The sequence below is a fragment of the Arvicola amphibius genome, chromosome 9 (genome assembly GCF_903992535.2).
Source record: "Arvicola amphibius chromosome 9, mArvAmp1.2, whole genome shotgun sequence".
NCBI lineage: Eukaryota > Metazoa > Chordata > Mammalia > Rodentia > Cricetidae > Arvicola > Arvicola amphibius.
Genome location: NC_052055.2, coordinates 89169385 through 89195564, shown reverse-complemented (window position 1 = coordinate 89195564; position 26180 = coordinate 89169385). Strand labels below are relative to the sequence as shown.

General features: G+C 41.2%; 1 protein-coding gene across 1 annotated transcript in view; it reads left to right on the top strand.

Annotated features, from left to right (window-relative positions):
• Prim2 (DNA primase subunit 2) overlaps positions 1-26180 on the top strand; it is a 199669-nt gene that overhangs the window by 126252 nt on the left and 47237 nt on the right. Inside the window, exons 9-10 of the mRNA XM_038343089.1 lie at positions 9318-9390; positions 11148-11333. Of these exons, the coding sequence (XP_038199017.1) occupies positions 9318-9390; positions 11148-11333 (259 nt within the window). The remainder of the gene's footprint in view (positions 1-9317; positions 9391-11147; positions 11334-26180) is intronic.

Genomic DNA, 26180 nt, shown 5'->3' with positions numbered 1-26180 from the left:
ATGCTATTCTGAGTGTCCACCCCGGAGCCTCACTCCTGCTACTAGCCAAGTACCTGCCCTGCCCTGAGATGATAATTGGGACCCAAAGTCACAGAGCTTCTCATCATTTCCAAGGGGATGTGCAGCACTGTACCTTAGCAGGAGTTCTGTCGTCGTTTCTGTGACTTAAGACTGTTCCATGGACACGGGCTTTCTAGTCCCATGTGACCACAGAAGATGTGTGCTCTGGGACTTCTGAATCTCGGGGACTTGTATTTAAGTCACAAAGCTGTTAGGAGTGTGATACCTGAAACAGAACCCTTAGACACGATCCTCCTGAAGGATCTCCTGAAGTGGCTGTTTAAAGGAAAATGTGTTATGTGATTCTTTGAACTGTGACTTTTAGTAACAATCTCATTAACTGTCGCCACACCTTTTGCCTGACCACCCCACCCCTGCTAATATTGAACAAACAAAGCTACACAACTTTTCCAAACATTGTATCCTTAATATATGTGAACAAATGTGATGGGAGGGTCCTAGAATGCCACGGACAGGGTAACAGTTTCACAAACATTCTGTATTCTGTAAGTACATTCTGTACTCTTCCATTTTTTATGTGTTAACTGTTGCTGAGACCAGTCTGTTTAGGGATTGACCTAACTGGGGTGATGGGGAATGAAGAAATGACAGACAAAGAAAGGTACAGAAGAGCTAGGATTGGGTGAGGCCCCAATGTGGAAGGCTTGATCACTCCTGTGGGTCTGAGGCAGTGGGGTCCATTCTCCTGACAATACACTTTACTCAGGACTCCATTCTTCCCATCTTAGTTTTCACGATTGCCCCAGCAGGCACCCTTTCTTAGTCTTGGGTATCCTAAACCAAACAGTCTGTCTCAGAGTGTCATTCATTACACACCTCCAGAATAAGCACCAAGAGCGGAGGGAATATAAGAAACTTACTGGCGGTGTGGTCACGTGGGACAGAGAGCAGCTGTACCGGGGTAGCACTTACCTGCAGTCTGTGTTCCAGTTTTATTATTGCTACTCCTGCTATCCACAAATGCAGATTATATTGCATATTGTCTGATGATAGTTTTCTGTGGAACCTTTTTAAAAATGAAATTGAGTAAGATTCATGCCAGTGGAAAATAATTTATATTCAATTTTGACAGAGTTTTATTGATTGTGTTCTCATTTGGAATCACTGCCAGGAAAATCACCTGGACTGACACAAGTTAGATACCATTTACTGGGGGTTTAGCCTTAGGAAGAATCTCATTTCGGTTTCAGTGGTGACAGCTGCTGAGTGAGTTTTCTTGTGATGCCCTTCGCAGCGGGAAATGATATGTCCTTACTTCGGCTTCTCTGATTTTCTGTATACCCCAAAAATCTACATTGCAGGGGGATTCCACTTTCTAAATGTCTGAATAGCCTAGCTTAAGTGATCAGAGTGTTTTTTGTTTTTTGCTTTTACTGTCCAAAGTAGGTAAAACTGTGATTGCACCGTGCAGAGACTCTCGTTTCCTCTCTCTTAAACTGTTTTTCACCTATGCCATGATGCCTGTGGCTTTATTTGAAAAGGTTAGGCTGGGACTTGGGATACTTTTATAGAATGATCCAAGAGATCACAGTTTATTTTGAAAGATGCTTTAATATACTTTTTAATGCCCCAAATAAATATAATTGCCTGGTTCACCAAATCAGTTTTGATTACTTTTGCTTTCTTTGCTGCTTTCATGTTTTATGTGGTATAAGAAATATTATTAACTCAAGCCTGCCAGACGGAGAGGGGTAAGTAGTGGTAACCTGTTTAGGTTCTCTGGACTGGGAAATGCTTGACAGAGACAGGCAGTGTATTTTCTATATTATTGTCTTAAGGACTTCAGAATCTCTCTGTTGAGGAAAGACATTCCTGGAGGATGGGAGAGAAACCCTTTTACTACAGCTCAGAATTACACTGGTATCTCATGGTTTCTTACAAATTAAAGAAGGGTGGACAGCGGCAGTTGCATGTTGAGGTAGACCAGACTGTCCCAGATCACAAGAAGTACTATCTTGAAGCTTGGTTTTTCTTCAAAATGAGCCTTAGTTTATTTTACCTCCACAGTAATCCCAATTCAAGATTGCTTAAGGGCAAACTATGCCTACTGTGTCTAATACCCAGTTCCCAAGTAGGTTATTTTAAAAAAGGCTCTTTTGCAGTAGACTGAAAGACTCTTCAGATTTTTCTTTATTTATAGCTTATGTTGTGCCCATGACTCAGGCATTTTAGTTTGGCAAGTAGAAGTAGGACAGGCTAGTGACTGTTCTGTAGGTATGCCTACCTAGCCTAGCCTTCCAAAGGATCATTTAACTGTCTCTTGTCATTGTGCACAAGTGCAGCAGTGCCATTAGTAAAAACACAATGGGAATCACATATATACATTTATATTGCACACATGAAGATAATTTTAATGACACCTTCATACCTAAAATATGATTTTAATGTGTAATTGACATGACAAATTATTGGTGAAATATTTTACATTATATCATTGCAAGTATTTGAAATCAATGAATACATTATTCTTATTGTTAAACATCTTAACTGAGAAAAAGACAAATTTAAGTGCTCAACAGTCATTAGTCTGGCCGTTCCTACCTTATGTGCAAGTTTTTTTTTTTTTTTAAATGCATGAGGTGAGTAAAACTGATTGCATGAAGCTGAATTCCATTTAAATCTCCTGCATTTGAAGCAGAATATTTCTTTGGAAATGTCCCAAAAAGCAAATATTGTTTATAATGTGATAGTTTCTAAAAAAAAAAGCTTCCAGATATCATACATCAAAGGACACCTAAATACTGCTACCTCAAGGTTAAATTTTCTGACAATGGTATAAAAAAGTAGATAAAAATTATCTTAGAAGATTTTTTTGCTGGAAGAGATAAGTAAACCTAAGAATAGAAAAACACAACAGTGGTGGAATGGCGAGCTACACTGTAATGACGGCAGAAGCAAGGGGTCTCTGAGTTCAATGACCGCGTGGTCTACCTTGTGAGATCCCGGCCAGCCAGGACTTTAAGAAGAAAACAACCAAGCTTGTTCAGGCGAAGATGATGGCTCCAGTTAGAAGAAAGGCACAGTGATGAAGTCTAGAAATTTCCTGATCTTCATGGCAACCTTTGATGGCACTACCAGGATTCCATTTTAGTCCCTGTCTCTCACAGAGAGAGATGAAACCCATGACTACAAGATTCTGAGAGCCCTGCTTACTTCCTTGTCTGGGCCTCCAGGACTGTTCTGGGCAAACCGGGTTGGCTGTCACACACAGGAAGAAGACTCGCAGCCCGTGTTTTCACTCCTTAAGAGGAGAAGATGATGGAGGCACAACAGAAGCTGACTTTTACTTCATGTTTGTAGTGATGAGGGGTGACGCTCATCTTGTGCTTGCCATCATTGCCACGGCATGGGGAGAGTTCCCCTCCTCTTAACCAGCTGATCTTGTTGGGAGACCCACAGGTCCACTTTTTCTGATTTCTGTTTGTTTATTCCAGCTCTTGGTTCCCACATTTTGACAAAAGCCCCCACCAAGGGTCTAAGTGTTCAGTTGTTATGCATGTGCAACCAATAGCACTTACATTTCTGTGCTTCTGCCAAGTCCAGAAGGTCCGCCTCTCACTTGGGATTCATAGGTGCATGTGTACAGATATGTTTCTCAGATTTATCACTTTAGATACTCAATGACTTATTTAGATATTTATATTTTCTGTAAATTAGATATTTGTATGAGATTTTTGGAAAAACTACTTCATTGTGAATGAGTTATCTGTCTTTTTGTCTCAGTTACTTATCACACCCATATTCCCCAATATTGCATTGATTTAACAGGGTGAAAGGTAGTACCCTATAAACTTGGTTATATAAATATGGGTTTGGGATTGTGGTAGTTAATCTTAATTGTCAACTTGACGGAGACAAGTCTCTGGGCCTGCCTGGGAGGGAGTGTCTAGATTAGGTTAGCCTGTGCGAGTACCTGTGAGGAATTATCTCTCCTTAGGTTAACTGAGGTGCTGCCAGGAATGCCTGTGGCAACAGTTGTTGGCCTGAGCAGTGTTTCTTGTTTTGTATTGTAATTTAGTAATTAGGATTTGTTATATAAGGACAATAACTGAGTTGTAGGGAGAAACTTATTTGAGTCCGAGTGTCTAATAGTATTCTTAATTAATTAGTTATTTTTGAGACAGGGTTTCAGAGCCCTGATTGTCCTGGAATTCATATTGTAGACCAGGCTGACCTCAAACTCACAGATCTGCCTGCCCCTGCCTCCCAAGTGCTGGGATTAAAGGCTTGTGCCACCACCTGACTTAAAAACATTTTTTAAAGATGAGTTCATCCTGCATCTTATGCACTGGTCAGTTTTGTTAAGGGGGTGAGCAGGTTTATTTTATAGCCCAGTATCTTCAGAACATATTCTAATGCAACCGAGTGGCCATGGAGTCACAGCCTTCCTGTGTTTGCTACTTTCTGTGACCCCAGGAAGCTGTTGTACGTCAGGAGCTTTTGTACAGCTGCTGCAGCAAGTAGGAGGTAACTTAGGGATAGAAAGCACAAGTAAACTGTTGGAATTCTCAACCTTTACTACTTCTGTTTATGAACGAACCAACTGGTGTATAGTTTGTCTTCTTCCTTTTATATTTATGGCAAATTGGTGATTCAGCTAAGACATAAAAAGAGCCATTTTTAAGATTCTCTGACTAGTTAATGAAACCTTCCTTTTTGTATTTGGTAAGATAATGATTATAGATACAATATGAATTTAGTGAACCATTAAAATAGTTTTAAAAATCTGTGTTTGGAGGAAATGACACTGTGATATAGAAGGTTATGAATTAAACAGCTTTTATGCTCATTGATTTTGCCTTGTTTAAAACTGAACAGTGGTGACCACGAAGCATCCTCAGAATGGATATTTTCTGAAGTGTTAGCATGTGTGCCTCCTATTTAAATTATTCTTAACAAATTTGCTGCTATTCAACAATGAATGAAAAAAGCATGAATTTGAAAGAAAGCTAGGAGGTAGATATAAGAGGATTTGGAGGGGGCCAAGGGAAGAGGGAAATTTTGTAATTATGTTATATTCTCAAAAATTAAAAAAAGGCAAAATTGCTGTTACTATTTCTTTTTATCTAACATCAGCATGACATATTTATAAAACAGATGCATTTTTAAAATTCATAAAATAAGAATACACAGAGAGTTACCCAGTCTGGTGTCTGCTTTCATTTAGAAACATTACGATAATGAAGTCGAGAGCTCTCTGGATATAATAGAGATGTGGCTCGCATTTCTGGGTTACCTGCAACAGTCCCCTTCAGGAGCTTTGGCTTTGGCACTCTATGTAAAAGCCAAAGTTGCTATCTCATGACATAGTAAGGACTGTAGGATTTTTATTCTTTGTGGCAGCGTCACTTGCTTGTGTTTTGTTTGTGTCTTGATGTTTGCGTTGCTGTGAGTGCTTCACAATAAGAAAACAGGAAAGTCAGTCCTGGAAATACTCCAGTGACCCGAGCAATGAAGTTAGTTACTTTTCTCTCTTGGGACCATAAACACCCAACACAGCTCCACAGGGAACCTTGATTTCGGCCCTGGTTTCAGTGTGTTGGGGAAGGGAAGGTGGCGCTCAAGATTCAAGAGCATGTGGGAGAGAGAGCTTCTTAGCATCCCCGTGGACCAGGATGCAGAGACCCTCAGTAGGACAGAAATGTGGGGAGGTAGAGAGCTGGGGAGGTGCAGAGGTGAGTTAAGGAGGTGAAATTGGGAGGTGGGAGGTGAGGTGGGAAGGTCCAGAGGTGAAGTAGGGAGGTGGGGAGGCGGGTATAACCTTCCAGGCCCACACTTAGTGTACAGATTTCAGTCACCACAACTGGAGATTGGGCATCAATAGCGTTCCATTTGTTTGCTTAGTGTCTGTGTGTGCGGAGAGCAGCCGACGGCCTTTATTTCACCATCTGGGTCCCAGAGGTTGAGTTCAGGCCATTGGGCTTAAAGACATTTGCCATTATTCGCTGAGCCTTCTCACTGGCCTGATCTGTGGGTGACACTTTACATTCCAGCCAGAGCAGAGTTTTTAAAGATTTCTAACTTACATTTAAATTATTCTTTTATAGTTTATACTTGAAGTTGTTTTATTTCATTAGGTTTTCTCTTTTGAAGGTGAATTTGTATCTTGGACATACTCAAGTAACTCAGCTATAAATTCCCTGTGATACTTGACTTTTCTGTCTTCTCCCTTAAGTTGTATCTATTTTTTTCCTCCCCAGAAAAACCCAAGTCCATCTACTGAGATGAGCCAAGCTTTCACCTTCGCTGGCCTAGATGTAGTCTTGCCTTTAGGCAATATTCTTGCCAATAGTTTCTACTGTCCAGTTCCTCTCCTCTCTGCTCATTTCTTCACTCTGCTCTCAACTGTGAACCTGATGATGTCAGTTTAACCCTTGGATATTCTTAAGGTCTTTCATTGCCTACAGAGCATGGCTTCCAAGGCCTTCCCATCATTTGTCTGGATGTAGTAGCTTACACCTTCCATGTCAACGCTGTCTGTCGTAACCAGCGTACCCAGTATTGAGTGTCTGGGGTCATTGCTTATTAGTCAAGACAGAAGAATCCCCTTTTATCATGGATGAGAGGAGAAATCACATTTCTAATATTCCTTGTTGTCATTCCCTCCAGTGGAGTCCATGAGTAGTCGTATGTGGCTAGTGACCTCCTTTCTGTGTTGGGTGCTTGATGTGTATGCTGTACTTACCCTCTGTGTCGTTTTTATGTTATAATTCTCCTTTCTATGGAAATTAGTTGATGTATTATAATATTTAGAATCATGCATCTTATACAAATGATTTCCATTTTTGGCAAATATATATTCCCACCACTTCTCCTCACTGGCTTCATCTTTGCTGTGTAGCTCAGATTCCAAGTCCCCTCAGCCCACTAGACTGCAGGTGTAGCTGCTGTGCTCTGCCTGTTTCTTCTTTTTGTATTCTTTTTAACTCATGGTGCTACATTCATCTGACCAAGACAAGTTCCTATGGTGAAGTAATTATTTGATTGTGTTTTATCAATAACCATCTAAGCAATGAAGTTAGTTACTTTTCTCTCTTGGGACCATAAACACACAGATGTGTCTGTGTATCACCACACCACTACTTGTGTATTTGTTAGTTGTTGATTAGATGATTGGAATCACCATTTTCATTAATGCATTTGGATACTGAGGTTTGCAGGGGTCAAAGGCAAGGCCTAGTAAAGAGCCGGGTGATGTCTCCTCTAGACTCACACTGACTGCCGTACCGACCGCCTTCTCTCTATTTACTGGTAAAGGATGCAATTGCTCTGTTGTACTGGAATACACGTTGCTTACTTTAATTAGCACTTTGAATAAGCCATATCATTTACTTTCTCTAGCATTTCAAGTCAAGTCCGGCATCCATAATTCCGTTTTACAAGCGAGACTGGTGACAGCAGGGGAACTGGCTTTTCCAGTTGTGTGACGAGTGACGTAAAGCGTGGGGAAGAAAGGGCGTCAGACTTGTGGCCTGTGCCATTTCCATTCCCCTGTGGCGCTGCTTTGTTCTGCTGTAAAATGGGAAAGTAGTTTTTTTATTCCTCTGATTTTACAGAAATAATGGTCTTTTCTGCCCATGTAAGAGTGTAAAACAGGAGCTGAGGAGATGGTTAAGTTGATAAAATGCTTGCTGCACAAGTCTGAGGACTGGAGTTCATATCCCAAGCATCCATATTAAAAAACAAAACAAAACAAACAAACAAAAAACGTGACCTGCTAGGCACTGTGACCATCTGCAATCTTAGCACTTGGAAAGAGAAGACAAGGACTCCCCAGGGTAAGCTGGCTAGCTGGATCTATCCTGGAACCCCCAGTTTAGTGAGAGACCCTGCTTTAGCAAAAAAAGTGGAGAACGATAGATAAAAACACATGACATTTCCTCTGGCCTTCACAGTATGTACACACATACCCATGAACACCCTCACACGTGTGAACCTACATGCACATACACTCTATACACATAAACCTGCCAAAACAGTGTAAATCATTAAGATAACAGCTGTGGGTTTCACATAGCATGATCTCTGTGTGCATCATGTTAATATCCTTGGTGGAATATGCCAGAGCAAATGACACATTACTTCACAGAAGAGCAAGGCTTAGGCTTGATGGTCTGTTTCATGGGGCAGTTGCAACATCCCACCACACTCCTGCAGGTTTGTTTCATAATTCATATCTGTTGTTTAATCAATAAAATTAGTCAACTATGGAAACAGCAGCATCTTAAAGAGCATGTGTGTGGTTCTGCAGGAAAAGTCTGTACCTAGTAGATATGAAATAGAGAGTCTGGAGTTCTTTACGATTAACTTGACTCTTCTCTCCTGGATTTTCTTTAGTTGTAGCTGTATAAGTCATGGCTTGACTGTATCCATTTTCCTATGTGATACAGCAAACTGGATGCAATGGGATCTTTGGATATGGATGGTAGCTTTTGTCAAGGATTTGAAAAGTTACAAAAGATGAAAGGCTTTAGATAGCATGTATCAACTTGTGTCTCCAGATTTGTAAATGACACCACAGAGGCATTTGTTGTAGGAGGAGGACGATCGCATCCTGAAGAAATGGAATGAAAAGACAAGTTTCCATTTGACTACATGGCAGACTTGATCCTAACACATTTCTTGTTTTCTCATTTGCTAAGTGTAAATTAGGTGTTCTCCCCGAATGGATGTGAGGATTTAGTTAGAGAATGTACATGGAGATTCCTTGCACTGTTAAATATTTTAATGAATGCCAACTACTACTGTTTATCAGGCCTTTAACAAAAATGATTTCGATTTGGATCATGTCAGCACTGAAGGTAGGGTACCATCATCCCCATTGGACAGAGAAGGACACGGCATGCCAGTAGGCAGATGAAATGCCTAGAGATCTATTGTCAAGGGGTGATTTCTGATTGCAGCTTTCCTTTCATCTTTGTTCTGTTGCAGTGTTTTAATAAGGTGTAAGTAAAAGAGATTTAAGTGTTTACTGTATGGATTATGCTTGTGAGAAGTGAAAGCAGTGCCCTGGAGTAGGAATCAGGAAATCCAGGCTGGCACTATGTTGTGTATTTCTTGTAAGTAATTCATTGTATATGACTTATTAAATACATTTAAAGTACTTGGCTTTCTGCTGAGGTTCATGTGTAAAGTGTTTTCTTATTATAACTTTGATCTTAGAATAAAAATTCTCTTTGAAGAGATAAAAGTATTTTACAGATCCCATTAGTGTTTTGTTTTGCTTTGTTTTCCAGTCATTCTTACACTGGCCAAGACTACAGCTCCCAGAAGAACACCGGGAAGATCTCCTTAGATCAGATTGACTTGGTGAGCACCAGCCCCGATTAAAGCAGACTGGTTTCAACTAGAGACCCTGGCTGGAAAGATGGGGAGCAGTACCGTATGCTTCTGATTATTTTTTAGGAAAGTCTCATATCTTACATATGTTTTTTTTTTAATTGGAAGAAAAAATTTAAAGGGAAATTGTTTACAATTTTTAGAAAACAATTTGATTATTGGAACATGGAATTCCTTTAAATAACAATCATTAAGTGCCATTTATGTGTTTACATTTAAATACACACATTTATAAAAGGAAAAATGACGTGTATTAGTTAGCTAGAACCATGATAGGAAAATGATATAGATTGGTGACTTAAATACCAGAGGCTTGAAGCCTAAGCTCTAGGTTTTCTGGGGCCTTTCTCCTTGCTGCACAGACCACGGTTTTCCTGTCTCATGACATGGTTTCCCCACTGTTGGCAATATATAGCCTTGTTCTTTCTCTTCTTTTATGTACAGTAGTCACCTTTTATAATATGATATCATGCATTGTGTATATTATATATGAGGGCTTCACACATAATACGTGTTCAAATGTTCAGTAAATTCTAGGTGGTTGAGAACAGAGAGACTGGGGAACTGTAATCAAGGAAGGAGAGATTGAACTGAGGGACTGCCTGCTGTAACTAGATCACACGGGAGCGTGGGGTGGGTCCTCCAGACGGTGTCAGCGGGGTGGAGATGTGAACGGTGACAACCAGCCCTCCTGGCTTCTGTGGCTCTGGCTTATGTCTTTGTTGCCGTGCTCATGGTTTAAGTTGCTATCAGGATTTGGTCTGTGTAGCAGGTCTAGTAGTCAGTGTGTTGTTCCTCTGCTTACCTTGTGTTCTAACATACCAAATAGAATCTGTTCTATCAGCAGGTGTTGGGGATGGTGTGGGCTTACACTCAGGACACTGAACATGCACTATTTTTTTTTTAATTAAGAAAGAACCAGAGAAGTTATGTGAAAATGAACCAAAAGGCTTTCTGTTCGTCCCCCACAGAAAAAGATACAGGTCTGTGTGGTGCTAAGTGCTGAGGATAGAATTTAGTTGCTCTTTACGGAGAGACACTAGATGGCCACTAGAGGGAGCAGCAAAGTCAAACAAAGCAAGGCCTGGTCCTCCCATGGTGAGCTGGCAGGCGTGCCCTGGTGAAACTCACATCCTAGGTGGAAGCATGCATTTGAGGGAGTTAGAGGAAACGAGGTTGAGACTGTAACTGAAGAAAAAAAAACTGAATTTAAAAACAAGCAAAGATACTTTGCTTTTGACACTAAAATGTTAAAACCTACATTTTTAAACTATTGGTTAAACATATTTATTTGATTTTCTCTTTGAAATTGTTTCTCTTAATTTCATATTCTCCTTTATGTCTAGTTTGTTATGAATCAATTTGCTACTTTGCAGTTATATTTTCAGATTTTTTTCTTAGAAAAAATGGAATATTATGTCCACATAAACCCTCTAAGAATACCCAGAGTAGTTTTGTCTGTGGTAAAAAGGTGAAGAGGACATAATGCTGTTCCGTGAGCAGACGGCTGACCAGACTGAGCGCATTCAAGGTCTAGACTGTGCGTCATTGGCGTTCCCAAAGTTGTCACAGGAACTCCAACCAAGTGTGAGGAACTAGCAAGAGCCAGTCCTCAAACATGGCATACTGTTCTTTATCCCAATTATATCAAATTTACAACCACAGCGGATATGATAGGGGACCTAGTATATCTTCACCATTACCTAAACTTGCTTTTTTTCTTGTAGCTTTCTACCAAATCCTTCCCACCTTGCATGCGTCAGTTGCACAAGGCTTTGAGGGAAAATCACCATCTTCGTCATGGAGGCCGGATGCAGTATGGCCTGTTCTTGAAGGGCATTGGCCTAACTTTGGAACAGGCACTGCAGTTCTGGAAGCAAGAGTTTATTAGAGGAAAGATGGATCCAGACAAGGTAACGCTGAAAATGCAGAGCAATAGCAAATGAGCTTTTGTAGAATGAAACCAGAAGGTCTGTTTTTAAAGTAGGCACTGAAACACAGCTGAAAAGTATAAAAGATGCACGTGTCTTAGCTTATGTAAGAAGAAATTCACATGTTAACCTAGCAAATGCCAAACAAAAGCCTGGGAAAGGTGTCTTCTTAAGTAAGCATGTTGTCAGTGGACTGAACTTGCATAATGAAGAATGTTTATATAAGTAAATATCATGTTGTCTCATATTAGCTTTCTAAAGCTGCTGTAACAAAATTCCAAGTTCAATGGCTTAAGCAACAGATAGTTTCTTGTGGTTCTGGAATCTGGAAATTCCAATCAGGGTTTTGGCAGACGTTGCTTCTTCTGAGGCCTGACCCCTGGCCTGAGGTCTTCTCTGAGTGAGTGCCACCACTGCCACCACTGCTGCTGCAAGGGCTCCAGCTGCGCTGTGTCAACGTCACAGGTAGCATCTTACTGCACCCTGCTTCCCTCCTTAAAGACAGTCTTGGGATACAGTCGCATTCGGGACTAAAGCTTCAAAATAGGAGTTTTAGGGTAACATTATTCAGTATATGACATGTCTCTCGTTATATACTTTATTTAAAAACATGACTGTCTGTGTGTGTGTGGAGGGGGATGGGTGAGTGTGTGTGTGTGTGCATGTGCCAAAGGTTGAGGTCAGGTGTCTCCCTCTGTTGCTTCCACATTAGTTTTGAAACAAGGTCTTTGGCTGAACCTAGAGCATGCCATGTCAGCCTGACTGGCTAGCCAGCGAGTCTGGGATCTTCCTGTGTCCACCCCTGTAGCACTAGGTTAAAGACACACACCACCGTGCCCAGCTTTTATGTGGTCCCCATGCTGTGCATTGAACGTCATCATGGATCATCTCCCCAGCCCTTAGACTTCTTAATATTGTGAAAAGTTCTTGTCCATCTTGCACACTTGTTTTAAAAACTGCTTCTGAGAACTGTCTAGGAACTTTTAAATATATGACTCAATAAAGCTTTCTTTGAATAGTTTAGAATATTTCTTATACTCCTATTATGTTTGCTTTATTTTAAAGTATTCTAACTATGGAAAGTATGAGAACTGCAGAAAAACTTACTTGTTTTCCTTCTCCCATTAAGAAGTAATTAGTGTTTAGGTACTCTCTTAAGTTCAGATAGCTAACTACTACTCTACCCCACCCCGCTATAGAACTTTTATGGTTTTCCGTGTTATTAACTAATCTTTGAAAGGTGATTTGAATTTGTTACATAATATTTTAGCATTTAAAAATGATATAATTTGTTCCTGTAATTTCAGGTTTTAGACATTTGGTTGTCTGTGTGAGCCATGCATGTGTACACGTGTTATATTCATGTGGAGGCCCAAGGTTGATGTTGGGTGTCTTTATTATGCTCCACCTTCCTTTATGAGACAGGTTTTCTCATGAACCTGGAGCTGGCTTTTTCAGTTTGACTGTCTGGGCAGAGAGACTCTGTTCCCTACCATCCCAATGCTGGGATTGCAGGCATTCACTAACTACACCCAACTTAAAAAAATAGTGTATATGTGATTTGTGTGTGGGGTATGTGTGTATGTTCATTGTATGTGTGTGGGTTGTGTGCTTTGTGGTGTGTGTGTATATTGTGTGTATGTGTGTGGGTTGTGTGCTATGTGGTGTGTGGTATGTGTGGTGTGTATATGTGTGTCTGTGCATGTGTGTGTGTGTAGGTTGTGTTATGTGGTATGTGTGGTGTGTATATGTGTGTGTGTGTGTGTGTGCACGTGTGCACGTGTGTGGGTTGTGAGCTATGTGTCATAGCATACATATGGAAGTGAGAGAACAACTGTGATCAGCCTGAGATTGTGAGGCTGTGGGACAATGCCCTGTACCTGCTGAGACATGCTGACCAGACTGCTTAGTGAACAAAGGAAGGGCAAGTGTTTTATTGATTTCTTACAGTGGGTTAATCTGGTACTTTTCCCCTGGCCATAGACACAATTTCAAAAGGATTTTGCCTTCTTGTGAACCAGCATCCTGACTCTGAGGTTTGCATTCTTCTGTGGTTCGCATAATCCAGACATACCAAACCCTGCTCTTGACACTGTCACCTTGCCAAAATGTTCTCACAATGTGGCTTGACCCAACTCTTATCACAGGGCTGAAGGGCTTCCAGTGGCTGAGCTTCTATCCTACACATGTAAAGCTTTTAGAAGTACCAGGGACAGGTCTCAGAGTTAGTTTGCCTTTTGGTCACCCTGTGTCGTGTTTGAGAAGGTCCGTGCAGCAGCAGCAGTACTGTAAAGTTTATTTTGAACCCATTTGTTTAATGTTTTTCTTACAAGATTTTTCTTTGCACAATTTAAAATTCGGTGTAAAAAATTAGTGGATAATTTTTAATTTTCACTATAAGAAGACGAGATTTTATATTTTTATTAGCTTATTGATTATAGCAAATGTACAATTTTGACTAAGTATATTGCACTTAGGTTCTGTTGCTATACAATCTTCACTTGTAAACAAATGGTCGTGTTTTTCTTAGTGTTCTCTTTTCTTACATATACAAAGTATAATCAACTATGGTATGTTAAGTTGTGGTACTCTTTTCAATCTAACAGCTTTTGTTAGTCTGAAGAGGTGCGGAAAGGGCTGGCTTACAGCGCTCTCGCAGTACTTTGTTGGATGGACATGGAGAATGTTCTAACAGAAACTTTAATGAGTGTCGTGCTGGCTAGTTTTATGTCAGTTTGATACAAGCTGGGGTCATCTGAAGGGAGGGAACCTCAATTGAGAAATGCCTCTGTAAGAGGAGGTTCAATCCAGAAAATGAGCCAACCATTCCTCATCTCGAACCACCTATCCGTTGCTCAAAACCAGGCGACAGTGTAACTGGGCAGCATGTTTGGGGGCTGAGTATGCACAAATTCCAGGCTGCTGCATACCACCCTGTTGGCCCAGCTCAGCAGTGACATGTCCCCATCCACTGAAGCCTTCTCTCACACCTGCCACCACCATTGCCCAAGGCTCTATTCCTTCACCTTTCCCCACCTCTCTAATGCATACTTGTCTGTCGTATTGACATTGCATGCTGCAGTGTGTCACACACCATATTTTTTTTTTGCCCAAACAGCTTTACATACAAATATTCATTGCATGAGTCTTTGGTCTGGTTCAGGTTTTCTGGTTTCTGAAGCACCATAAATACTGAACCATTGCCTAGACTCGGCTCGTATATTGGGCTGTTGCCCAGAGTCAGAATGATGTTGCAACTATGCAGGGCGTCAGGGGCAAGTTCCATGCAAATTCCAGACTCTTGCAGCTCCTGGCTCCCACACATCTCCCTGCTCTTGATGTCAGCCACCCTGAGGCTTGTCCGGTTCGACCTTTGTGCTTGTAACCTATGGGCTACACCACTGTCCTGTGTTCTCCCTCTCTCAGCAAGGCAGGCAGAGCAGGCTGCAGCCACAGTGGTTCCAAGTGAGCCTAGGACAGGCACTATTCAGTAATAATATGTTTCCACAGAAGCTCCAGGCTGCTGCACACCATCCTGTCCTTGGTGCCAGGTGTTGGGCACAACTGTTGTGCTTGTCGACTGTGGGCAGTGAGTGCTGCAGGTTCCATGCTCAGAGCAGATGCCAGGCCTAAGGCTGGCTCTAATCAGTATTGACCTGGTTCTGCAGGGGCCCCAGGCCATCTCCCTATTGTTGGTGCTGGCCACCCAAGGGCTCATCAGACATGACCTCTGTGATTGCAGCCTGTTGGTTGAGACGTGGCATAGATATATAGATATAGAATCTATAGAAAGGTATAGATTCATCATTCTCTGCCGTACATGGCTCTATGCTGCCATCTTTCTTTCCAGTTTCATGAGTCCACTTTTTAAAGCATCTTCCCATAAGACTTGCTTTTTAAAGAAGTTGTTCCAGAGCTACTTGAGGTTCTACAGATGCCCTTGTCTGTGTCACCCTCAGGAGCCTCCATGGGTCTCTCAAACTCCTTGGAGCTCCGAGGTGCCTGTTGGTGGCTGCCAGCACCTATTTTTACTCCTTTAGTTTCAAACTTGTATTAAAGTGTGGAAAAAAATCCCTGAAATGTTTGTTTACTTGGAACTTGGTTATTAGATCGCTCTGTCACTAGAATTAAGGTGAACTGTGTAATTATAAAGAATTCACGGCACAGTGTCCTTTCATCCAGTGGTGGGCGTGTCAGTCGCCTTCTGGTTCAGCCGGACATTAAGCACAACATAGCGCATTTAATGGCTGCAGCTTTTGGTCCTTGCACAGCGTATGCAGGGTCAACTGCATTCTGTTGTAACTGAGTTAAGGAACATATAGAACTATTTAAAAAGCTTATCTTTTGTCCCAAAATTTAGCAGGCAGTGACATAGGTTAGACTTGAGTTGTTCAACGTATTACCAAAGAAAATATTTTTGCTCATGAGGTGTGACCATACATATCGAGATCTGGGAACAGGGCCTATAGTTTGTGTCTTCAACCCTTCCACATGAAGCTGATGTTCACTAAAGACTGAGAAAAATTGTTTTGTGACGACCCTTAAAAAATTCAAGTTCCTAACTGGCTTATCCAACAAATAGACATTGCATGTCTTCAGCTCTTCATTGTTCTTCTGTCTGACTGTGTGGTCAATTTAGGCATAATGATCTGTCCTTTGTCAATAATCCATGCATATATTTAAAGGCCCGCTACATGCTAGGGCCTAGAAATGCTAAATGAATATGTACAGCAGAGTGTCTCATCTAATGTACTGCTAATGAATCTGCAATATACTCCAGTATTGATCCCATGAACCCTCGGGGAAGCTAGGCCAGACCTGAGTACTCATAGCTTGTTTCCTTTGATTGTAAATAGTGCTTTCTTTTTCCTCTAGAATATTTCCTCAATCATTTGTATGTACTATGTGACATGAAAGAGGTTGAGAAGTACCGACCTCAGAGAATGCAGGCTTGGTCTCGGGCATAGTTTTTCTGCTCTATACAAGTTATGTAACTATATGAGGGTTCTCTAGTGGGAAAGAATGGATAGAATGAATAGGTATTAAAAGGGAACATGTGAGATTGGCTTGCACAGTACTGTCTGGGTAGTCCAACAGTGGCTCTCTCATTCTGGAGAGGCTGAGAACCTAGTAGCTTTTAAATCCCAAGGCTTTATGCTTCAGAAGCCCTAATCTGGTGCTGAGGGCCTAGAGGATTCCCAGAGAACCTTTGGTTTTCAGTCCACATTGATAGACTGAAAATGTAGGGTTCTCATACCAGCAAAAGAATACCATAGCCATAGCAACAACAGCAACAAGGTAGATGAACTTATAGTCAGAGTAAAAGCAAGTGGATATTAAAAGCTTTTTTTTTTTCCCTTAGACCTCCTTTTATCTGTATTGCTATTAGAAGATGCCACCCACATTTAGGTTGGGTCTTCCAGCTTTGAATAACTTGACCAAGACAGTTCCTCATAGTCTAACACTTCGCTACCAGTTTCCTTCTCTCTTACTCCCTTCAGTTTTGCAGTAGCCGGACACCGAGTTCCTTGCATAGCATGTGCATTCAGTCACAGCTGCTGCTGAGCGTCTGTGGTCTGTCTAGACCCCTTGTTGGATGTGAGGAAGACAGCCTCAGTTCCTGGTCCCTAAGGTCATCGTGTGGGAGGGGGAGGTATTCGCAAAGGAATTAACCAGTGTTTTAAAAAAAGGCTAAGTGTAGAGTGGCCGTTTGACCATTTACTGATGCCTGGTGTTTGGCAGGCAGTATGATTAATTGTTGGTGTGTATTTGGTTGTATCATCCTTCAAACAGTCCTCAAGAGAAGTGTGACTGAAGTGTATTTTCCTAATAGAACAGTACTAGAGCATAAGGTTGTTTTCAGCCTAAGTTAGCAATATTTTGGTTTCTAACGCTGTTGTATGGCCTTAGAACAGAGAATACATAAAGTGAGCTCATTTGGGCTTAGAGAAGCAAAACAGGATGATTCTGACTCAGTTCAAACTCAGGCCGTCACTCTGGGGAGACATTACCCCCTTTATGAGGAATGCAGTCAGTTTTAGGCAGGAGCATGGCATGCCACTAAACCTGGCTAGGTGGTGTTCTAAATGCTGTGTATTCCTAGTCTCTAGGAAGCTGACTGTAAAAACTGTCAAACGCGACACCATTTTGAATAGACTAGAATGTCAGCGAATGACAACTCATGGCCTACTCTCAGTTTCCACTTTGTTGAGACCTAGACCTACCTGGGAAGCCAGCAGCAGCACACCTCCTTGGGTAGTCTTGACTAGATTGGGGTGGGATGACGTTCTCTCACTCAGGTAGCACCACCCTGGGGATCCTGCATTGTATAACAGGAAGATGAGTTGAACATAAGCATTCCGCACTCTCTGCTTCTTGACTGTGGATGTGCTGTGACAGCTGTCTCAGGTCCTGCTGCTTGACTCCCTACCACGGGAGACTGTGACCTCAAACCGCACCAGAATAAACCTACTCTCTTTAGTTGCCTTTGATGGTGCAGTTTACTGGAGCAGGACAAGAAACTAAGACACAGCAGAGATTATCTGCTAAGGGTTAAAGAGAAGTAATGGTATGCATGAAATAAGTGTACATATTTGCTCCCGTGACCTAAAGTGGTATCTGTCATGTTAAAGTCTTGATCGCTGCACTGCTCTGCAATCTTTCTTACATTCACCTTAAAAGACCTACAAACCTCACTTGTTGAAAACCCTCACTTAGTTGATTGGCTGCTTACATTTTAGTTTTTCTTTTGAAGAAAATTTCATTTTATTTGAATGTTCATGGTGGTGATATCATAAGAAAGTAATTTGAATGGTATAGATAAAAGTTCTGCAAAGTAACCTAAGCCGCTGTAGTTGGACAGCAGTCTTTAAAGGTGCTCTTAGGAGTTACAAAGTTGCCTTGAATGCATTCTTAAGTTTTTTCATCTTATATTCTAGTGTTGTGATCAGGCCTAGGGTCTCCTACATGTTGGGTAGTCACTTTGCTGCTGAGCAATATTCCCAGCCCTTCTGCTTTAGAATATACTAGAGATGTGTATGTAGGAAAGGTTTGCTCCATCTCTTCTGTGTTACTTAGAACTGATTCTGGATAGCCTGATATAAGAATACTAACTGACTTCAGCAGCTTGGGCTTGTTTTAGGAACAATCAAGAAACTTGCCAGTCACGCAGAGTTAAACAATATATCAAGTGTTAGCATCTTTCTCCTAACAGTGTTCCATTGAATACTAGGTCTGGTAAAACCACCAACTTTCATTTCCTGTGGCAAATATTTTTCCATTCCTTTTTTCCTTCCTTTCATTGAAAATGTTTTTTTCTCACAAAATATATCCTGATTACTGTTTCCCCTCCCTCTTTTCTTCCAGTTCCTCCCCACCTCCTTCCCTTCTGGATCCACCTCCTTTCTGTCTCTCATTAGAAAAAAAAACAGGCTTGTAAAGGTTAATTAAAACAGAACAGAACAGAGCAGAATAGAATAAGACCAAAAAAAAAAAAAAAACCCTATCACATTGGAATAGGACAAAACTAAAAAATAGAAGAGCCGAAGAAAAGACGCAAGAAACATAGAGATGCAGAGATGCACTCTTTACATACTCAGGAGTTCATAGAAACACTAAACTAGAAGCCATAATATATACTGAAAGGACATATAGGGGGAAAAGAAAAAAATAGATAAAATAACAATTAAAAATGAGATAAAAGTAAAACACACACACAAAAACCCTGATCTTATGAGACAAGGAACCTCCAAAGATGCCATTGAGTTCATTTTCTGTGGGCCATCTACTGCCGGGCATGCAGCCTGCCTTTAAGAGTAGTTTGTTTCCCCAGCTCTCCTGGAGAAACTAAAATTTCGTTTCTAAATTTATCAATTGGAAATGCCTTCTAGGTTAGGGATTGGGGCATATGTCCATTTCTCCATTCAGGTGCAGGACCCCATCTGCTGCAGACCCATGCGAGTCCTGTGCGTGAAGCAGCAGTCTCTGTGAATTCATTTGTGCAGTGACCCTGTTGATTTAAAAAGCCCCGTCTTCTTGGTGCCCTCCATCTTCTCTGGCTCTTACATTCCTCTCTCTCCTCTGACCTCTGAGGGAGGGGTGTGATGGAGACATCACTTTTAGAACTGAGTGTTCCGAGGACCCTCACTCTCTGCATATTGTCTGGCTGTGGGTCTCTGCATTTGTTTCTATCTGCCGTAGGAGGAAGCTTCTCTGGTGATGACTGAACAAGGCCCTGATCTATGTGTTTAGCAGAATGGCATTAGGAGTCATTTTACAGCAGTGCTCTCTTAGTAAACAATAGTATTTGGTTTTATCTTAGGTCTCTGGGCTATCTGGTCTCAGGTTCTTGGCCACCCAAGCAGTGTTGGATGTGGGTTCCATCTTGGAGAGTGAGCCTTAAGTTAAATCAATCATTGGTTAGTTAGTCCTATAAGCTGTGTGCCACATTGTCCTAGCATATCTTGCAGGCAGGACGGCATTGTAGATCAGAGGGCTTGTGGCTTCTTGGTGTTAATGTTTCTCCTTTGGTAGCATGCAGAGTACCTCCCTGTACCACAGACACTAGTACATAGGGGTGCAGGCTCTGAGTAGGCACCAGTTTGACTTTCCCATTCTCAGTGAGTTGTGTAGGTGTTATTTTCAGTAACAGGGCATTGCTGTCCATTTGTGGAGAGTAGCCAAGGGTCTTGACAACAGCCTGGGTTGTTTGGGGGTTCCAATGGGACCCCTTTTGGCCAACGTCTCAATTAGATGTAAACCATTCCAGATACTGGACGCTTCATTTGTGACAAGAAATATCCAGTTTGGGCTCTATCTTCCTTATAATTTGGCAGTTTCATTCAAATCGCCTTCTTCCACACACACACACACACACACACACACACACACACACACACACACACACACGAGCTTCTACATTAGGTTTCCATACTACTCCTCAGGTAGCCCTTCATTTTAGCTGTCTTTCCTTGTGTTTCCTCCCTTGTCCCCCTCTCCTCATTTGATCCTCCTATTCCAAATCCCCCATCCCTCATCCACAATTATCTCTTCTATCTCCCCTACTCAGTGCCTTAAAAAATCAAATGAAAAGCAGGTACCTTTTACTTACTTATTTTATTCATACCTTCTGGGGGTTTAATTCATTACCTTATGCATGCTAGGCAAGCTCTTTACTACTGAGCTATGATGCACCCTAACCTAAGATTCCAACTTTAGTCATTTATTCATGCCAGTGGTACCCTGGGTTAGACTGATGAGGAAATGGAACTGCAGCTAACTTTTAAGTGGAAGTCAGTCTTGTTAATGTGCCTGATGCTCTTAGGAAAAGATGGTGGTGAATATATAGCTTCTTAAGAAAAAAATCTGTTTAAGATTTCACGGGGTATCTTTTTTATTATTTTTATGTATTTATTAAAAATCATCATTATATATGTATATATAAATATATACACACAGACATGTTACTGTTACATGAAGACATTTCAAAAAGGTATTTACTGTAAGTTGAGCATATTCTCTTTGTAAGTTTATCCTTCCCATTTTCACCTTCCTCCCTCCTATTAATCCCCCATGTTTTCCTAGTTTTGTGTTCATGTAATCTATGCAAACATAATTTGTCTTTATATAAAATCTATGATTATCTCAAATTTGCATCAGTTTTCTTGAAAATTACATAAATTCATTCATTAGTCGAAAGCCAGGTAGACTGGGATCCATAAGACCAGGTGGGGAGGGGGGTGGAGGAGGCGGGAGGGAGAAAAAGGGAGGGAGGGAGAGAATATGAATTCGAATGTGAATATGCAGAGAATATGGAACACAAAGTCCTTACTATTTCATTATAGTTGTTGAATTACCTTCCAGTTAATTATAAGCTCTTTGAGAGGCACAGACATTTTGATTTTATATTCAAGTAACATTTCTTGAGTATCAGATGTTTTTCATAGCTTAACAAACACGAGTCTCTTGAGTAGGGCAATGCAGCTTGATTTGGATGGCCGCATAGTGTATCTGGGAGAATGTGTACTTTGGAATCAAATAAGAGCTCAGACTCATCTGCTCATTATAGTCTGTGTGCCTTTGTATAAGTCTGCTCTCAGCTTCAGTTTCTCTTGCCTTGGGTAAAGATAATGGTGGAGTTTATATGGTGATTGTATATAATAATATTCTTCCTATACCACTTATTAACAGTGTTTGTTATTTAGCAGAGAATCTAAATTGCTTGCCCCTAAGTTCCCATTTAATGTGAAATAGAATGTGGTAATAACAGCATGAGAGCAAGCTCAAGAACAAAATAGTATATTCACCCAGGAGACTCAGAGGGCTTCCTGGGGAAGTTAGTATTTGAATTGAGTCCTGAATGATGGTAGTGTGTGAGCATTGGAATTAGGGACAGTGTTTCCTGAACCGTGGTATGTTTCTATTATAAAGGCTGTTGGTAACATCACAAAGACATTTGTGTTTTGGCTAAAGACATAAAATCATTACTCAAGTGGATGATTCTTCTGTTCAATCTTTGTAGAAGCTGGATGTTATTAAATCTCAGTGAAAGCATTCCTGCTGGGTGCTAAGAAATTCCATGCGGGCTTCTTTGCAGTCATCTGTAATGGGGGATGGAAGGTAATTCTTTGAGACAGTGAGCTTCTTCTTACAGCATCAAATGTCCAAGGAAGGTTGGTGTTTTTCTTGTTGCAGCGAATTCATAGTCTTGACTTGGCTGTGTATCAGTGTTCTTGTTGTTTGCTTTTAGTCCACAAGTTGTACCTTTCTCAGAAGTGTATCTAAAAAGCTACTTAGTTTATGATCCCTTCTGGGGGGGCTTTACAGAAACCATCTTTGTCGCTGGTAGCAAAGGTAGGTTTACTGAATGATGATAAACTGAAGAGCTGGGTCAGCAGAGTTCCTAGGACACTTGATGGGCAGATCCTAGATGATACAGATATGCTGGTGCTCAACATCTCTGGGCAGAACAGCACCGTCCTTGGATAGTTGAGGTTTCCGGGCATGGCTCAGGTCCTGATATTCGTTACCTATGTTCTGAATCATATAAGTGTAGTTCATAGATCATCTCAGGCTTCTAGACCTGAGCTCCTGGCTTGTGGTGTGAATCACTGCTGTGTTTCCAGGTTTGTCTCAGGGATGGCATCTCCATTGTTTTGGAGTTTCCAGGCCGCGCCTTTCTTGTAGAGCTGTGCAGACAGGAGCGTGAGCGGTCTGACGTGACTGAGACGTGCACCACTGCTCTTTTGACATTCCCACTTGTTCTTGGGAGGTGGTGAAGGCTTCAAACGTTAACAGGAGGTCTCCAGGCCCTGGAGGAGGGCAGTGGGACGCTACCCTTTCCTCCTCTTGGTAGCATTGCTCTTTTCAGTGCACTGAAGCCCCAGGAGCAGGATGCATTGGTGAGTGCATCACTGACTGGAGCATTCAAACTTTGAACCAAAAGAAGCCTCGCTGTTGGCCGATAATCTCAGGTATTTTCTTTGGCAATGAAAAGCTGACCAGCACAATTACTGTTCCTTTAGTCCCTACAGCCACAGTGCTAGCCTACCCTGTCACTATCCTCCAGACCATGGTGATAGCTTCATGGCTGAATTGTGACCTGCTGTCCCAGAGGACTTTATCGGTGTCAACAGAAGCAGAGAAGTAGAAAGGCTACCACAGGCTACTTGTGTTCCTAACAGGAAGTTTATAATTTCTACAAGTCCTGAGATTGAACCATTAATAACATTCTCTCCAACATCCTGCCCCAAATTTTGAGGGAGGTAATTATTTCCCTGATGCATAGTCTTAGCGCAGCTGATTTGAGTATAGCAGCTTCTTGTTAGAAGTTGTCCTATATGTCCTAGATATATTACTAATGCCAAAATAATGAGAATATAATGAAGTGCACTCACTACCAAATGTAACTGATGATAATTCCATAGTTTTAATGATTTATAGTATACTTCGGAATTGGGAAGTGCTTCAGGCTTATCACTAGGAACGTCAATTATCATTGCACAGGGAGGAATTACTGGTTAGGAGAGACTTAAAGTCGATTTAGTATCAGAAAAGGCAGTCTTTGTCTTCAAAACAAAAAGATACAGTCTGTTAAACGTGTCCAGTTACTTTTCCCTCAGAAATTTGTGACAAAAATCTCACTCACGTATATTCAGATAATGGATTTGTTTTAGAGTAGTGATGGCTGACAGATTGGCTTTATTTAACACTTGTTAAAGTTCAGCCATTGAGTTCTGCAAACATTTTATTTGACTTAACTTTTAAATCTTATGTTTTTTTCCTGACCATGTAGACATGAGGCTCTGATTTAGTGACAAGTATAATATACTAATGAGAATGTCTTTGGGACATAATTATGTAGATTTAAAGGAGTGATGTAGTTTTAATTATGCCCTTTAGCTAGTGAGCTTGCATATTAAATTCATCCATGTCTTTATTTTTCCTCTGCAACTTTGCTTTTCTCAGCCCCCAACTTGCTAATCAGCTCACAGGTATAACCCAGAGTTATATAAGTTAACCCAAAGGCTGTCTAAGAATCTGTTCAAATTACTAGCTCAAAACATACCTAAGTTTAGGTTTGGAAAAGAAAATGGCTCCTGGGGTCACAGTGTTCTTTGCTAGGTTTAAGAGGAGGGAACTTGCAATGTGGTGTTTACCTTGCTCCCAAGTAAGAAACATCCCTTGATTGTAATATGTTGAAGCCAGATGATACATTTCTTCCCTCAAGTTATTTTATTAAAGTTGGGGGAATTTGAAATAAAATAATGGTATTTCAGAATTATAGTTTTTATCTTTGATTTTTTTAACCTATTTACTGTTTTGACTTTGTTTTCTTTCACATGGGCCCTCAGAAACTATGAAATGATTTGTTCATGTTAGGAGAAAATTATGAAACTACCTAGCTTTTCTTGATGAGGGTTTGCTTTTGTGAGAAACTAGATTAGGCAGAAATCCTCAGTAAAGTTTAAATGAAAAAGACAAAAAAAAAATCCTCTATTACTATTTTCCATTTGAAACAGGGTCTCACCTGATTCATACTAGCTTTGAGTTCACCTTGCTTGCTAAGAATGACCTTGAACTCTTGGTCCACAGGCTGCAGTCTCTCAGTGTCTGGCTACTGTAAAAATACAGGATTTAAACTAGAGTCGGTGGGCTTTCTTTAGAGGCCAAATAGTAGCTATTTTGGCTCCTGCTGCAGCCGCTCTGCTTCAATGGCAGGAAGCCAACCACAGGTGGGAGCTGTGTGATTGCACATGACTTTGTCACCCGTAAGCCAGGTGCCCAACTGGATTTAGCTTATGTGCTGGTTGTGGTTTGCCAGCTCCTAATTTAGAACATGGATTTCTAACTTTTTTCTTTTCAGACTGACATTCGTCTTGTACACGTATGCTGTAGCTGCTTTTAGTCAATGGTCATTATAATAGCTTATGGGACAGGCTGACAATATTTCTTTAAATTTTAACTTGAAAAATTACAAGCAAATGTAAATGCAGATCTCCACTTATCCTTCATATGAAACAATTACTTATCCTTTTCTGACACTAAATTTGTCCTTTATTCTTTTGTTTTAGCTGATTGAAAAAACAAAACAAAACAACAACCCCAAAACGTGTTCCAAAGTGTGGTTGTGTAGTACTGTGTAGGTCAGAATTCTGTAAAGAAACAGGGCCAGTCACACACACACAAGTGCAGGGAGGATTGTGCACAGAGGGAGGGAGTGACTGTGGAGAATTGTGTCATGTGATTATGGAGACTGAACATCACCGAATTCTGCTGTCTACTGACTAGAGAAAGCCAGTGGTGAAGTTCAGTCTTAGCCATAGGACAAGTACAGTCCTAGTCAGGACAGCTACTGACAGAAGCAGGGCAATGTCTTCCAGGTAGGCTGTGAGGGAGAGTCTGTCTGTCTTTCATATTCGGCTTAGGCTTCAACACATAGGATGCTGCCCACTCACACTGGAGAGGGAAAGCCACTTTGTCCAGCCTGTCAAAACACTCAGACATGCGCAGAAATGCCAGGCACCCCATACTCCAGCTACAAACACACAACATTAGCCGTCATGATTACACATGCTCATCAGCAGGCTTGCTACACTGCACCTTGTTTGTGTTTTTAATCTATTAGCTTATAAACGAGCTCGTTCTGTAAATGTTTCATTGTCTTTGTGCCCATCTGTGGTGTTGTGTTGTTCTGCTCCCGTTCTCGTCTTCCCTCTAAGTAGGGTCCTGCTAGGATCAGCTGTTGCCCCAAGAGCCTTTCTTGACTCACTCTCACACTTACTCTCTGTCACCTGAGGGGCCATGCTGGTGGTCTTAGCCTGCCTTCACCTTTGCCGTCTCATTTGATGGTTTGGCAATAGCATGGTCTTCGCAAAGCAATGATGCTAATATTTTACTTCTAAGTTTATCAGCCAGAATTTGTCTATAAAACCCTTCCCCAGGCCATCCTGAAGATTGATTTCCCCTGAGGTAGAATTCACAAGGAACAGAGGAGTTTTAAATCTCACTTATAGATTGGGTTGGGAGCTGAAAAAGTTAGGTTAATTGCCTAAAGTTGCGGGCCTGCTGACTGGTCTTGCAGAGCCAAGCCCAGGATAGACACACAGTGCCCAGTAACAACTCAGTCTGCATTGCTCTGTAAGCTTAGTGGGAATACCGGAGTTTTCGTTGGCCTTCTTCTGCTATTCTTTTTTTTTTGGGTAAGTAAAAAGGGAGTAGATATTTTTATTTAATAAACTGGAGATAATTTTGGAGGATGAGTGAGTACTTTCGCTTAAATTTGGCTCTTTCAGACTGCAGCTGTCAGCCGACCTTGGACAAATTGCTTAG